The sequence below is a fragment of the Pristis pectinata genome, chromosome 7 (assembly GCF_009764475.1).
Source record: "Pristis pectinata isolate sPriPec2 chromosome 7, sPriPec2.1.pri, whole genome shotgun sequence".
Lineage (NCBI taxonomy): Eukaryota > Metazoa > Chordata > Chondrichthyes > Rhinopristiformes > Pristidae > Pristis > Pristis pectinata.
The window spans coordinates 32709332-32725144 of record NC_067411.1 but is presented as its reverse complement, the minus strand read 5'-3'; the positions used below and the strand labels follow the sequence as shown (position 1 = coordinate 32725144).

Genomic DNA, 15813 nt, shown 5'->3' with positions numbered 1-15813 from the left:
GGGCAGATGTTTGTTGTTTTGTGGCACATTGGGTAAGAGGACTTGAATTCAGTTGAAAATACAAATTTATTTTTGGGAGATGCTGTACAGAATAGTACGAAGCAGGCTGGAATCGGTTTGGATCCCTGAAGGGTTTATGTGGGTTATGAGAAGAAATGATGTGGTATGCTACAAGATGTGGAAAGCAGCAAAGATTCTCCTGAGCAAAGCTTTAAATATAGTCATGGAGAATGAGTGTTTGAGTAGCAAAGGATAAAACCCGATGAATTCAAAAGACCAGAAGATGATTCGGTGCTGGTGGTTTTATTCAATGCTGCCCATTCATAAACTTTAGGGTTTTTAAAGAGGAAAATCACATTAAATAACCATAAAATAACAATAACGCCAAACAGCTATAATACAAGAGCAATGAGTTCCTGTTTTTAAGAGAGCACTTAAAATGATTTAAACCTCACACATTGTTGCTACAATTAAGCCCCTAAAGTATAAACCTTTTCCTTTAGGAGGAATCACCTCGTTTTTCCATTAGTTTGCTGACTGAAAAACTAAAGACAAAGGATTAAGTAAGGCAAGGCTTCTTGCTAAAATACTCTTAATAGATCATTCAAAAATGTTGTAGGACCCTCACTTTACAGAATAGAAAAGTGTCCTTTACAATTTAGAAATGGCCTTTTCTTTTTATATAACGGATAAGAGTACCAAATAACATAAAATGTACTTGTTTGCAAACTATCTGTCACTTATCTATATTTTATTAAACATATAAAAATCTGCTATCAGGTAGCAATAGATCGTTTCTTTCTCTTTTGTTCAGTCTGGAGAATAAAAGCAAAAGAGCCAAATAAGAGTGATTCAGTAACAGTCTCAAAATTATAAGGCTAAAAACAAGCAAAACACGTGCTACCCAAAACTGTAGCAATCGTATAAAAATATTTTTAGTACACTTAAGCATGTTAATTTTTTTTAAAGGCTCCAAATTGAAGCCCGTTTCTGAGACACTTGAAAAATTATTCATTCACATCAGAGAAAGTCCTTGTTCCAAGAAGCAATATCCAGATATTTCTTCATCCCTTTATTCTTCAGAGCGGGTGGTGGGGAGGAGCTTATGGATTCCCTCATTCTTTTAAACAAACTGAGTATTACACAATTGTAACCCAAGCAAGTCGGAGATTTATTTTGACTTATCAAATAGTTTTTCTTTTTGGTTGTCAGCTTGACCTTATTGTCCTTGGCGGCAATGGGTTTGGAAGAAGTTTCCCAAGAACGTGCGATATCCAGGATCATCCACGTACTCATTCATGAATTTGTAATTCAGGACACGCGGTCGCTTCTTTGCCTGAATGTTCTCGGTGGAAAATGTGGCTTCATAGCGCATGTCTGAAGCTGAAGACTGTCAAACAAAGGTACATTTTAAGAAATTCAAATATTAGAGCATTGCATTGCCTGAAGAAGTATTTTGAGGGAGGGGGAGTTAAAAGAGCAAAAGGGAGAGTGGTTACTGGTCGTTTCCAGTGTTGCATGATTCTGGGAGTGAGCACAGACTATCAGTTGCCTCAAAACAATGTCATTCAATTTCTGACAGAATATTACAAAAGGAATGTTGGGTACTAAATTATATTATTGAAGGATGATGATCACATGGGTGACACAGAGCTGAAGTATGCAGCTGAATTTCTGGCACAGAATTAAAAGCCACACAGCTGCCCTTTTTTGTCACTCATTGAATGATTTTGAATATCGTTGTGCTGAATAGTAGAAGATCCTTTTTAATATCTTGATTGAAGGACTATTGAGTGAAACTTACTTCCTGCTCCCTTAACCATCACACGTGCTTCACTCTAGAACTACTTGAAATCTCAGAAAAATAATGACAATAGGATAACAACAAATTAAACAGGACATCAGTCTAACTAAACACAGTTTACATTATCCAGTCAGCTCCCTTTATCTTAACTGTTTCTGATTTTCATTTGCCAATCAAGTAATTGACAATTTATGCTCAAGGCAAAACACATTTTCTCTTCAACTGCTGTCAAAACTTATGCGTAAAGGTGATTTTAAAATATCTTTTTAAGGTGAGCACATTTATCATTTAAAGCGGGTACTAAAGGAATTTTCTTTCAGTATGTGGACCTTTGTTCCCAAAGAGGAGCTGTTGCTCCTTATTTATACGATTACTGCATAAGACTTTAAATTTAATACACTGGGGATGGACAACTTGCGGGAGAGGGCTCTTGTAAGTGAAAATTCACAAAGTTTAAACAAAGTACAAGCTGATATCACAATGGTTGCAACAAAGAGTTGATCAGGAAGGAGCACTGTATTCAATACTTAACTGTACAACTCCAATCAGAGTCAGGGCGGGACAAAATTGGTTCATTATCTAAATGCATGCAGCATTCATTACAATATAGATAAATTAATGCCACAGGTGGAAATAAATGGAGGTCTGTGACCAGTGGTGTTCCACAGGTATTTGTACTGGGGCCTTTGTTGTTTGTGATATATATAAATGACTTGGATGAAAATGTAAGTTTGCAGATGACACAAAGATTGGTGGAGTTCTGGACAGTGTAGAGGACATGTATTTAAGGTGAGAGAGGGAAAGTTTAAAGGAGATGTGCAGGGCAAGTTTTTTTTATACAGAAAGTGATGGGTGCTTGGAACGGGTTGGCGAGGGGAGTGGTGGAAGCAGATAAAATAGCTGTATTTAAGAGGCTGTTAGGTGGACTCATGAATATACAGGGAGTGGAGGGATATGGATACAGACAGAAGAGGTTTAGTTCAATTCGGCATTGTGTTTGGCGCTGACACTGTGGGCCGAAGGGCCTGTTCCTGTGCGGTACTGTTCTAAATGGGTGACATCTAATTGCCATTACAGAGACATGGTAGCAATATGACCAAAGGTGAGAATTAAATATTCCAGGATATCTATTTATCGAAGTGATGGGCAAAATAAAGGAGGAGCAGTAGCCTTGACAATGTAGGATGTGATAATAGCAGCAGAAGGAAAGGATCCCAACCCAGATAATTGTTAGATCAGGGTTGCTGGAGTAAGAAACAGCAAGATTGGTGGGAGTTTCTTTAGTCCCCCAACGTTAGCTAAAGTCAAAAAGTTAGGTGCATGTAATAAGGGAGATACAATAATCACGAGGGACTCAAATCAATGAGCAGTAATAGTGTCCAGTATAAATCCCTGCAGAGTACATGAGATGGTTTTCTCAGTTAGATTGTGGAGGAACCAAAATCAAAACAGATTGTATTAGATCTAGGATTATACAGTGATAGAAACTGAATTAATAATCTGGTAGTTAAGGGTCCAGTTGGGAAGAATGATAAAATTTTATGCAAAGGTTGAAAGTCATTTTGTTCAATCTGAGCTCAGGGATTTAAATCTAAACAAGTAATGAGAACAGAAAATGCTGCAAACTCTCAGCAGGTCAGGCAGCATCTGGGAAAAAGAAACAGAGTTAATGTCAGAACTGGGGAAAAGAAAACAAGCCAGTTTTAAGTTTGAGAGGGTGGAAGAGGGATGGATGGGACTATCTGTGATAGGGTGAGGCTAAGTCAAATGGGTTAATGGGAACAAGTTGGAGGGTGATTATATTTCTTTGTTTGTGGTTTTACATATAATGTAACAGTGAGACATGTCCAGAGGGTCAAGCTGTGCTAACGGAGAGAGAAAATCTGAGGAAAAAAATCACAGATAGATGACTTACAGCAGAAATGACTAGTTCCTATACTTGGAGGAGAAAGTGCGTTACCTAAAATTGGATATTGAGTCCAAAAGGCTGCAACTTGTCCAGGCAGAAGATGAAGTGTTTGGCCTCATTGCAACAGTACAGGAAGGTTAGAATAGGAGTAGGATGGAGAAATGGCAGGCAACAAGAAGGTCAAGACCACTTCTGCAGACTAAACATACAGTAGATAGCTCCAAAAGGGAATCACCCAATCTGCATTTGATTTCCCCAATGTATAGGTGAACACACTGTGAACACCTAATGCAACACATTACATTGAAAGAAATGGACGTGAATCACTTTTTTATCTGGAAAGATTGCCCACGTCCCTGGATGGTGGGAAGAGGTGAATGGCTCCATGGGAGGAGGACCATTGGAATCAAATAAGTCTGCCTTCAAAAGATAGAAAGAGCTAAAAAAAATCTTGAACAAGGGCAGTGGACAATTCATCGAACAAAAATGGCAATGTGCTCACTTTGTGAATGAAGCTGAATAATCTAAGAGGCAGACAGACTGGATCTCCATTGACATGCTCAGTCAATTTAGATCAATCATCAAAATCGATATCATAAATTACATAACCAACTGCAGCACACAGGTCACTATCAGGCTACAGTAAAGCTCCATTAATTGGCATGCTGAGGACTTTGGTACCAGACTGGCACATTTTCCAAAATATTAGATGCTATTAATACATCAACACACGTTTAATTCAATTCAACAAACAATCTGCTGGAAGAACTCAGCAAGTCGAGCAGCATCTGTGGGAGGGAAGGAATTGTCAATGTTTCAGGTCGAAACCCTGCATCACGACTTCCGATACGTAGACAACCTCTTTCCTCCCACAGATGCTGCTTGACCTGCTGAGTTCTTCCAGCCGATTGTTTGTTACTCCAGATTTCAGCATTTGCAGTCTCTTGTGGTCTACACTTTTAATTCACTTTTTTGTTAGATGTTGCAGAGTTGAATAATAAATTGTCCAGTCAACCCGGTAGGTTTAAAGTGAATGAGGAAACCCAGGCGTGTAAAAAGGAGTGTGGGAGTCAGCACCTGAAAACAGATAGTGGATTAGCAGAGTTTTACTGGACCCACATCTGCTTAGGCCACACAATGTACATTGTGTCCGGTTCTGGGCTCTGAGAAATAGGGAGGTCATCCAAGTGCAAAGATCAGCCACAGAGTACCACTTAGTGTCAAAGGTGTGAACTATAAGGAAAACTGGATGAAATTGGCCTTTTCAAACTGGAAGGAGGTGTGTTAAAGATGAACATATTGTAAACTGTATCAGATGGTAATCTATAATATTACTTGAAATTAAATAGCAAGATAACAAAGAAACACAAATTCAGGCAAGTAAATGTTAAAATTAGGATTGATAACAGGATATTATTGATACTGATTGACTCTATTCAGTAGTTTTAAAGGCAAAAAGTGTGGAATAATTAGATACAACAGTGGGAGGACAGGGTGTGGACTGACAAATACATCAGCTTACACCCTGTTCTGAACTGCCTATTGTTTGGGGCATACCAGTTTGTGAAGTGTTGGATAATCCAGACAGCGACATAGTAAATGGTTTTGGATCAATGAGTTAGGTTAGGACAAATAGTTTGCCTTGTACACAGTTATTTTGAAAATTTTTTTACATACAAGTATCAGAATATTCCAGGAGAGTTTACTTACTAGTCGTGACTTAACCCGTTTCGGCAGTTCTTCATTTAACGTGTAGACATCGTCACGTTTCACTACAAGTTGGGAGCCATCTTCAAACTCAACCTATGAAGCCAATTTTAGAACAGCTGTTAAATTGATAATATCAATCTAAATTATGTTACTTGATGTACATCTACGATAAATTTCAATTCACTTACTATACAGAATATCCAAAACAGAAATAACACTTTACGTTGTATTGATAATTGGAACCATAGAACAGGCCCTTCGGCATAATGCCAATCTAAACTAATCCCACCTGCCTGCACAAGGTCCACATCCCTCTGTTCTCTGCCTGTTTGTGAGTCTGTCCAAATGGTTCTTAAATGTTGTCACTGTATCTGCTTCTACTATGTTCTAGGCATGTACCACCCTTTGTGTAAAAAAAAGCTTGCCTTGTAAATCTCCATCAAACATCCCACTCCCCCTCTCACCTTAAATCTAAGCCCTCTCGTATTTGACATTTCCATCCTGGGAAAAAGACTCTGATCATCTATGCTATTTGTGCTTCTCAGCCTTCGACACTCTATGAAAACATATCAGAGTTTGTCCAACCTCTCCTTGTAGCTAATTCACTCAAATCCAGGCAACATCCTGGTAAATCTCTTCTGCACCCTCTTCAAAGCCTCCACAACCTTAATGTAATGCGGCGACCAGTACTGCACACAATCCTCCAAATGTGGCCTAACCAAAGTTTTTTTTATAGTTGCAACATGATTTCCCAACTTTCATACTCAATGCCCCGACCAATGAAGGCAAGCATGCCGTTCACCTTCTTTACCACCCTATTTACTTGTGTTGCCACTTTCAGGGAGATATGGCCTTCCTTGCATCTCAAGATCTCCCTGTACATGAATGCTCCTAAGGGTTCTCCCATTTACTGCATGCTTTGCTCTGGCATTTGACCTCCCAAACTGTACCAATTCACACTTGTCCAGATTAAACTCCATTTCTCCATCCAAATTTCCAACTGAATTACACCTTGCCTGAATCCTTTGACAACCTTCCTGACTGTGTGCAATTCCACCAACTTTTGCATCTACAAACTTACTAATCAGCCCACCTACATTTTTGTCCAAATCATTTTATTAGAAACATAGGTGCCAGCACTAATCCGTGCAGAACACCATTGTTCACAGACCTCCCAGTTGGAGCCGCGAGGTTATGATGCAGCTTTACAAAACTCTAGTTAGGCCACACTTAGAGTACTGTGTTCAGTTCTGGTTGCCTCATTATAGGAAGGATGTGGAGGCGTTGGAGAGGGTGCAGAGGAGATTTACCAGGATGCTGCCTGGATTGGAGAGTATTGAATATGAGGAGAGGCTTAAGGTGCTAGGGCTTTATTCACTGGAAAGGAGGAGGATGAGAGGAGACATGATAGAGGTATATAAAATATTGAGAGGAATAGATAGAGTAGACAGTCAGCGCCTCCTTCCCAGGGCACCAATGCTCAAGACGAGAGGTCATGGCTTTAAGGTTATGGGTGGGAGGTTCAGAGGAGATGTCAGAGGGAGGTTTTTCACCCAAAGAGTGGTTGGTGCATGGAATGCACTGCCTGGGGTGGTGGTGGAGGCAGATACATTGAACAGGTTCAAGAGCTTGTTGGATAGGCATATGGAGGAACATGAGATAGAGGGATATGCGGGAGGAAGGGGTTAGGTAGTGTGAGGGTGGTCTGATGGACGGCACGACACGGTGGGCCGAAGGGCCTGTTTTGTGCTGTATGGTTCTATGGAATAGCACCACTACCCTCTGTCTTCTATGACCAAGCCAATTTTGAGTCCAACCTATCAAGTCACCATGTGCCTTAATTTTATGGATAAGCCTATCAGGAGGGACCTTGTCAAATGCTTTACTGAGGTCCATGTAGACAACATCCACTGCCCTACCCTCATCAATCATCTTTGTTACCTCCTCAAAAAACTCAACCAAGTTAGTGGGCCATGACCTCCACCACACAAATCCATGCTGTCTATTCATAATTAGTCCATAAACTAAGATCACACACTCAAACATCTTTGGCTGTAAATAATCTATTTATGCACAAAACAGAGCAAGAGGAAATGGAGACTGATCTAGCACCAATAATCAAAATGGATACCAACTTTAGTAACAACAACTTCTAATGTTTTGTATGTTTAGTGGGTCTGCTTTTCATTTTAGCATTTATAGCTTTGTAAAGAAAAAAGAACTGATCAATATATCCAGCCCAGTGTTCATTTCTCTGGTCATCACTGTGATATACAGGATACATGATGATGGGACTTTCACTCCTTGGTTCTGAATTCACCTCCCAACAAAGTCAAGAACAGCTCCAATTTCATGCCACGTTTCATGTGGTCTGGGGTATATATGACAATACTATTCTCATTTTGGCTTCCTTTTTATTTCTGGCCAGACTCAATAGCTCCAGTTGCTCCTAACATCGATCACAATAACAAAGATTCATTCCAAAATGAACGTAAACCACACAAAAAAACTTGCATTAATTTCTCAGGTATCTGTTGTTCCAAGAGTGCATTTCTCACAGTCTGTTGTGGAATGTACTGCCTTCAAACAAAATTAAATTTTTGATACAGATATTTGCAGAGCACCAGGTAAAATAACAGAAATTGATGAAAAACATTCAGGTCAGCATCTATAGAGAGTGAAATAATGCTACTGTTGCAAATTCTTGGACCTTTAATTAAGATAAATCATTTTTCAGATTTCCAGCATACACTTATATCCACCCCCCCCCCCCCCCCCCCGCCACCCCTTTTCCTTTTCCCTGAATTGAATTCTGGGCTACATTTACTTGATATTTTGAATGCTGGAAATAAATGCTTCCATTAATTAAATCCTAATATGTACAAGTAGATGATAAATGTCATAATCACAGCTGTGTAATTCAGTCAGGCCAAATCGTGGTGAACCCAGCTCAACACTCATGGTTCCCACACATTTACACTCACCTGGGCCATATGGAGAGTGTCTGTCTCAGTGACCCTCCATGCCCAGGAAGCAGTTGGCAATTCAAAGCAAGGCCTCATCAACAAGTAGGCTTCAGGTGGCATACTGCTGAGGCTCCACCCAACAATGCTTCACATTATAACCTGTGAACATAACATAGGAAACAGGAGCAGAAGTCGGGAGGACTGACCTTTGAGCTACATCTGTCACTCGTCAAGACCATGTCTATCTTCCCCCCATTGCCATTATCCAGAAATCTATCCACCTCTGTTTTGAACAAACACGTTGAGCTTCCACAGATGTCCGGACTAGAGTACTCCAAAAGGTTCAGCACCCTCAGCATGCACGTTTCTCCTTACCTTAATCTTAAATGGCTTACCCACAAGGATCGGTTCTGGGACCTCTACTTTTTGTGATTTTTTATTAATGACTTGGATGAGGGGGTAGAAGGGTGGGTTGGCAAGTTTGCAGACGACACAAAGGTTGGTGATGTTGTGGATAGTGTGGAGGATTGTAGAAGATTGCAGAGGGACATTGATAGGATGCAAAGCTGGGCTGAAATGGCAGATGGAGTTCAATCCGGAGAAGTGTGAGGTGGTACACTTTGGAAGGACAAACACCAAGGCAGAGTACACAGTTAATGGCAGGATTCTGGGTAGTGTGGAGGAGCAGAGGGATCTGGGGGTCCATATCCACAGATCTCTGAAAGTTGCCTCACAGGTGGATAGGGTAGTTAAGAAAGCTTATGGGATGTTAGCATTCATAAGTCGAGGGATCGAGTTTAAGAGCCGCAAGGTAATGAGCTCCACAAAACTCTGGTTAACCACACTTAGAGTACTGTGTCCAGTTCTGGTCACCTCATTATAGGAAGGATGTGGAAGCACTGGAAAGGGTCCAGAGGAGATTTACCAGGATGCTGCCTGGTTTAAAGAGTATGCATTATGAGGAGAGACTAAGGGAGCTAGGGCTTTACTCTTTGGAGAGGAGGAGGATGAGAGGAGACATGATAGAGGTGTACAAAATATTAAGAGGAATAGATAGAGTAGACAGCCAATGTCTCTTTCCCAGGACACCAATGCTCAATACAAGAGGGCATGGCTTTAAAGTAATGGGTGGGAAGTTCAAGGGAGATATCAGAGGAAGATTTTTTACCCAGAGAGTGGTTGGGGCATGGAATGCGCTGCCTGGGGCAGTGGTGCAGGCAGGTACATTGGTCAAATTCAAGAGATTGCTAGATAAGCATATGGAGGAATTTAAAATAGAGAGATATGTGGGAGGAAGGGGTTAGATAGTCTTAGGCAAGGTTTGAAGGTCGACACAACATTGTGGGCCGAAAGGCCTGTATTGTGCTGTACTGTTCTATGATTCTATGATATACCCTGTAGTCTCTATATCCTAAACTCTTCAGTCAAGGGAAACATGCTCCTTTCCTCTGACTTCCTAAGCCCTTGAAGAATTTTGCAAGTGAGGCATTTTATTTTAACTGTCTTCAATATTCAAACATTTAAAAACTATTAAAACTTGTATAAATAATTAATGAAATTGTCAATTATAAACACCTTAACACAAATCCCATTCTTCAGGCTGATAATCTGAAGTGAAATCCTAGAGTATCTAATGCAGTGCCAGATAGTTCTGGAGCAAGATCCAATGGCTGCATTCCCCAGCAGCCTTTGACAACAGGCCCCACCAGCAGAATGCAGAGACACAAGTGGCAGTGTCTGACACTTAGCTCACAATGTGTCCATTTAAGGCCACAAATCTGTTGTATGGGAACAGTTGAATACTAATCGTCATCCATGAAACTATATCAAGCATAACTTAGCCCGTTATTTAAACAAAGGATTAGGCTGAAAAAAGATGAGAAGCTTGTTACACCACAAAATTAAAACTGTTCTAGATACTGTTGTTCAGATACTTTTTTGAGAATATTATCAATCCACCACCACTGTTGGAGTCCTGTGTCCTGCGTTTCTTTATTACTGTAATCTTCTGAATTTAACTTTGCCATTTGCTTAGCTATGAGGCCGGATCTGATTACAGGGGAAAGACAGTAACAGGCCAGTAGGTTAGATTTAAAACAGATTCAATTTAATATGTTCTTTCACTGGAGTATTGATATAAAATAAGTAATATAATTTTTATGGGTAGTGGAAAAGAGAAACTTAGAATGTACATACACAGACCTTTCAAAGTGACAGAAATTGAGGAATACTTGGACTTGCCAATAAAGTCACAAGGTGCAAAGTTATGGTAAACATTCATAAAACAATAGTTCAGCCTCAGCTAAATTGTTATGTTTACTTTTTGTCGCATGATTTTAGCAAGTGTGCAAAGTTTAGAGAAGATGGGTTTGCATTCATTAGCTCAGAGATGGTTTTATAGAATAAATATCTTAAAGCTAGCTTGCAATGGTAGAAAGACCAATGAAGGGGAGGATCAGATTAAATTAGAAGTCACAAGAGAAAAATGTACAGAAACTGTGGTGCAATACTCAAAGGGTTGTGAAAGCAGATTCAATTGTAATTTTCAAAAGGCAACTTCATTACCTTTAGGGAATTTGTAGACTCTGGGAAAGAAGTGGATCATTACTGGCAGATGATGTCAAATAGCCACCTTCTATGTTGCATTATTCGCATTTTCTACTGTGCTTTTAACCAAAGAGGTGAGCATAATGGAAAGAAAGTGGAGACATTCAGGCAGACAACAGAATTTGAGGTCTCTATGGTTGATAGCATGGCAGTCAATAGTGAAACAAAGTGGCAGGGGCTAGAGCCACAGAGATGGAGATAGAGAGAAGGGTGAAGAAGATCACAAATAAAGGGGAAGGGTAAAACCCCGAAGGATGAGAACTTCAAGTAGGAAACATTAGGGGACCTGTACACATTGTAGATAAGGGAGAAGAGGATGATAACTGAAAAGTACTTGGCTTTTGACAGAACACAGACGACAATTTGAGGAGTCTAAAACGATGGAGGGCCAACCAACTATACTTGCTGGTCTGTCGGTGACAGAAGCACAAATGAGGGAAACAGTCAATTGGTGAACCTGTTTAATCAATACCTCTCTATTTTAAATGTGCATTAAAATCACAATGTACCTAATATTATCATTTTACAAAAATATATAAAATCCAAATTTATTTGAACCTTTTCACTGCAGCTAACATTTGAGAGTAGCATGAAATTAGCAACTGACAGCCAATAAAAGAGGATAATTTGTGATAATGTCCATTGGATTAATTATTTATATTTCATACATCCTTTACTTCCATCAGTACAAAAACTGCAAAGAGTCATACTGGTTATCGAAATTGAACAAAACAAAACAGCTGAATAAAATGGAATAGTATTTTTGGGACATCTATAATGCTGTGAAGAGGAATCTATGTATGCATATCTTTAAGATATTGATAACCATAGGATACAACCACTGTGCTAATTAAAGTTAAAAAATTAAAATGGCTTTACTGGTTATTGTGAACATTCTTATCACTTTCCTATATAACCTAATAGAAACTCCAACATTGCTGACAAGAGGAATTATGTCCAATTTTAACATGGTGCAAATATTTACATACTGCAGCCTTTATTTATTATGTGGACCTTGGTAGTATCTAGCAGAGCTTCTGTATTTTTATGTAAATGAACATCATTCAAATTAATGCAAAGCAATATTGGTTATTCAACCAAATAAAAGTTGATAGTTTCTGGAGGAACAAAGGATAATTCGCATTCTGTAATTTACATTTCTTCTTTACTACTCATCCCCCCATTCCACAAGTCAAAAAACAAAATTAATATATGCTTCAAGCAAGACTCCAAGCACAATTTTCCATTTCGGTGAAGCTAATTGTTTTCCATTTTGGAAAAGAACATTTTCTACTTGTCTTTATAAACTAAAAGGATTAACTAACTTTATGGAAAAACTGCAGCAAAAAAAGTAACACATTCCTTTGTTTAAATAAATTTGCTCAGAAGTGAGTCACTGACCTTGTATTTTGATTTTAGTTTTTATGATCTTTTGTGTGGCACATGTTTTTACAGATTTCTTGATTATCAATGTCAGAATTAATCCTTAAAATGAAATACAGAAAAACTAAAATACTTCATTATTGATGCGGCTGAATTAACTTGATAGTAAACTGCTCAGCAATGTACACCTTCGTTGGGAATCAAAATGCACTAATGTATTCATTAGCAAATATCACACAACAATCTGTAGTGTATACCAATGAAAATCATTTTTTAAAAACACCTAAAAAAACAAATTCCACATAACCATTTCCCAGATACCCTTCAAGGTGACAGTCCTTTGGTAATGTAATTTAGTGAACAAATCATTTGAAAAATAATTTATGATTGCTCAATGATGACCTCCAAAATGGCTTCTACATGTTTTCTGATCAGCAAAATACAATTAACTCTGCTAAATACCAGAAAAAATTACAAGCTATTCTTTAAAACGTAAACTTCTGTTGCACCCCATTTTGATTAAACTCAATTTCCACAACATGCAAATATTTTGCTTTAGTTGGCATAATTTCTGTTGAAAGAGACAGAGAGAAAATATTCTAAGACTGTCAATATAATACAAGTGTGTAAATGTAGATCTAACAAAGATCGAAATGGTGAGGAATTAGTCTTGGTGTTCATCTGATGCTATTGAATGAGTTTTGTCTATTATATTGATATAACTACCTAATACATTGTTTGTAAAATGTACAGTAGTGTAAGAAAATGCAACACTTTTGGAGTAATGTAGTTTTCTTTAGTGTTAGCTTTTGATCTAGCAATGACTCCCTCAAACTCCAACAGCTCCACACTTGGTACACTCACCGACTTACAACAGGAGCTCGGCAGTACAATGGACTGAACCCACATCCCAGCAGTACCATAGCAACACAAAATACTCCAATACACAATCAAAAGCTTCAATTGTAGTAATATCACAATGAATCCTGCATCCAGAAATACACAAATGGACTTTCGGATGTACAAGTTGTATGTTATTACAAACTGATATGCAAATACAATTCTTAACAAATGTTTAGTTGAAGATTGTACACCTCTTTGTCAAACGAACATTTGTGTGCTGTGCAGTTAATTTAGAAGAGAAACTGATTATACCACACTTATTGAAAATGTAACCAGATTTATATAGCACATACATCTTTTCCCATTTAGGTTACTGTTCTTTAAAGGAAAATCATTAGCAAATAATGACCAGGCACAACATAAGGATATTAAATCTATAACCTGTTAGTTAAGTAGCCATACCAAGGAATCTTCCTTGTGATTAATAATGAATTACAAGACAGTGTCTTGTAGTCCAGCAGAGTAGTGGTCAGAGTCTGGACAGTTATATGGAAGGAACATCAAACAAATATTTTTGACTCATTATTTGAAAATTAGTATTTTCCTTGTAGTTTGACAATGGTACACAGCTGGAGAATAAATTGGTTATTTACTATTATTTTTTCAATTTAAGGTATGAACAAAATTGCACGTGCTATAATCATCCCTCCAACCACCCACTCCCTTATCAGAGCCAGCCTCTCTAGGAAGCAAAAATAAATGACCTGTCATTCTTACCTTAGCTAACATAATGCTAAACACTGCTAGATCTCTGAAGTTGCATTTAGAGAGAAGTTCCTCAACCCAAGGTATAACAAGGAGGACTGAATTCGCAGTACAGATGCATCAATGAAGCTACTTAAAAAAACACCAGGTACTGAGCTCGGTTCCATGTCCGTCATGGTGTTTTGAAGACATTCCCAGACCATATGCTAACTTGACTGATGGCCTGACAGCCCACACTCAGTCCCTCTTAGACACTGCAAGTTGGAGATGGACATACCAGGTAGGGTCCAGAATAATTTAGAGGGCTGGATAGTCAAATGGCCCAGATTTGAGAGTGAATAAAGGATTATGGGAAGAGATTAGAGAAATAAGGGTGCACAGAGGGCCTGTTTCTGTGCTGTATGACTCTTTAAGAGTATGACTAAGGTCACAGTTAGAGAACTGTGTGCAGTGCTTGTCACTACATTACAGGAAGGATATGACAGCATTAGAAAAGATGCAGATGAGATTCATGGGCTATTGGCAGGACTGGAGAAGGAAAGTCTGGCCATGCTGGGGCCTCCATTTTTCAAACAAAGGAGACTGGAAGATGGATTAATTAAAGCGTACAAAGTGATGAGTGACTTGGACCCAGTTATCACTTAAGGACTCACTTCCTCTTAACAGGCCTATAAGGCAGAAAATGCTCCAGAAGATGTTTGGATCCCAAGAACCATGTTTCATTAAGTTAAACATTAATTTATTACTGGCATATAGACTTGTATTTTCATCCAACCTTATGGTTTCTTGGAGACTTAATCTTGCATAAATTCACAGTAAGGAGGGTTGGGCAGTCAATAGCCCGGATTTGGGAGTAAATAAAGGATTATGGGAAGAGATTGGGGATCTAGAGGTACACTGAAGTCAGGTGGGTAGGCCAAAGGGCCTGTTTACGTGCTGTACATCTCTATAAGCAGTGGGTCATAGATTTAATGTTAATTGACAGTGCTATAGAGGGGAGTTGAAAAAAAAATTACATTCAACAGGTGCGATTCACTGTCTGAAATGACAGAGACAGTATGCTTGAATAAGTACTTGAAGAGTCAATGCCAACAAGGCTATGGACCAACAGCTAGGAGCCTAAAGCAACAAATGATCTGCTGGAGGAACTCAGCGGGTCGAGCAGCATCTATGGGAGGAAAGGAATTGACAAAATTTTAGGTTGAAATCCTGCAACAGGCCTGAGTTCTTCCAGCAGATTGTTTGTTGGTTTAGATTCCCGCATCTGCAGCCTCTTGTGTCTCCTAGCTAGGAACCTAAATTGTCCATTTTTGGGCTGAATCTTCTCTTCCTGAGCTGCAGATTTCCAAGACAGATTCTATGAAAACCCCTCCTGAGAACAGATTGCAATGCCCACTTTTGTTAACACCAGATACAGGACGTTCAGTTAGAATGGGTTCCTGTTTTAGATTTTTGATCTCACACCAAAGCTATACCTATTTCTAATTATAAGTCATTCTAATGATTCCCTTTGGATCTTAATTCATGCAAGATAAATTATCTAAGGAGCCTTAAAGTTGGATGAAAATACAAGTCAATATGCCAGTAATAAATTCATATTTGACTTAATGAAACATGGTTCTTATTCCCAATGATGAAATCAAAATTTGAGCTAAATACGACACAGCTTTTAAAAGACTTCATATCATGTCTTTGACCTGTAAGTTGACTCATAAAACTAGCCTATCCCCTTTGTCAAAAAATCTCATTTACTCAGTTTGTTTTACAAATATTATTTTAACTTGCTGTTTTCAAATATTTTTTCTTACCAACATTCGCTTGTTTTA

General features: G+C 38.7%; 1 protein-coding gene across 3 annotated transcripts in view; it reads right to left on the bottom strand.

The window, feature by feature from the left end:
• Nucleotides 1–287: 287 nt before the first annotated feature.
• LOC127572583 (lysine-specific demethylase 4C-like) overlaps nt 288–15813 on the bottom strand; it is a 276139-nt gene continuing 260613 nt past the window's right edge. For 2 of the 3 annotated variants that reach the window (XM_052020000.1, XM_052020001.1), the window contains exons 21-22: nt 5424–5516; nt 288–1390 (exon numbers count right to left, since the gene is read on the bottom strand). In XM_052020000.1, coding sequence (XP_051875960.1) covers nt 1220–1390; nt 5424–5516 — 264 coding nt within the window. In that variant the 3' untranslated portion in view covers nt 288–1219. Of the gene's footprint in view, nt 1391–5423; nt 5517–8407; nt 8549–15813 lie in introns of all 3 variants that reach the window. The other variant, XR_007956643.1, reaches the window with a different exon arrangement.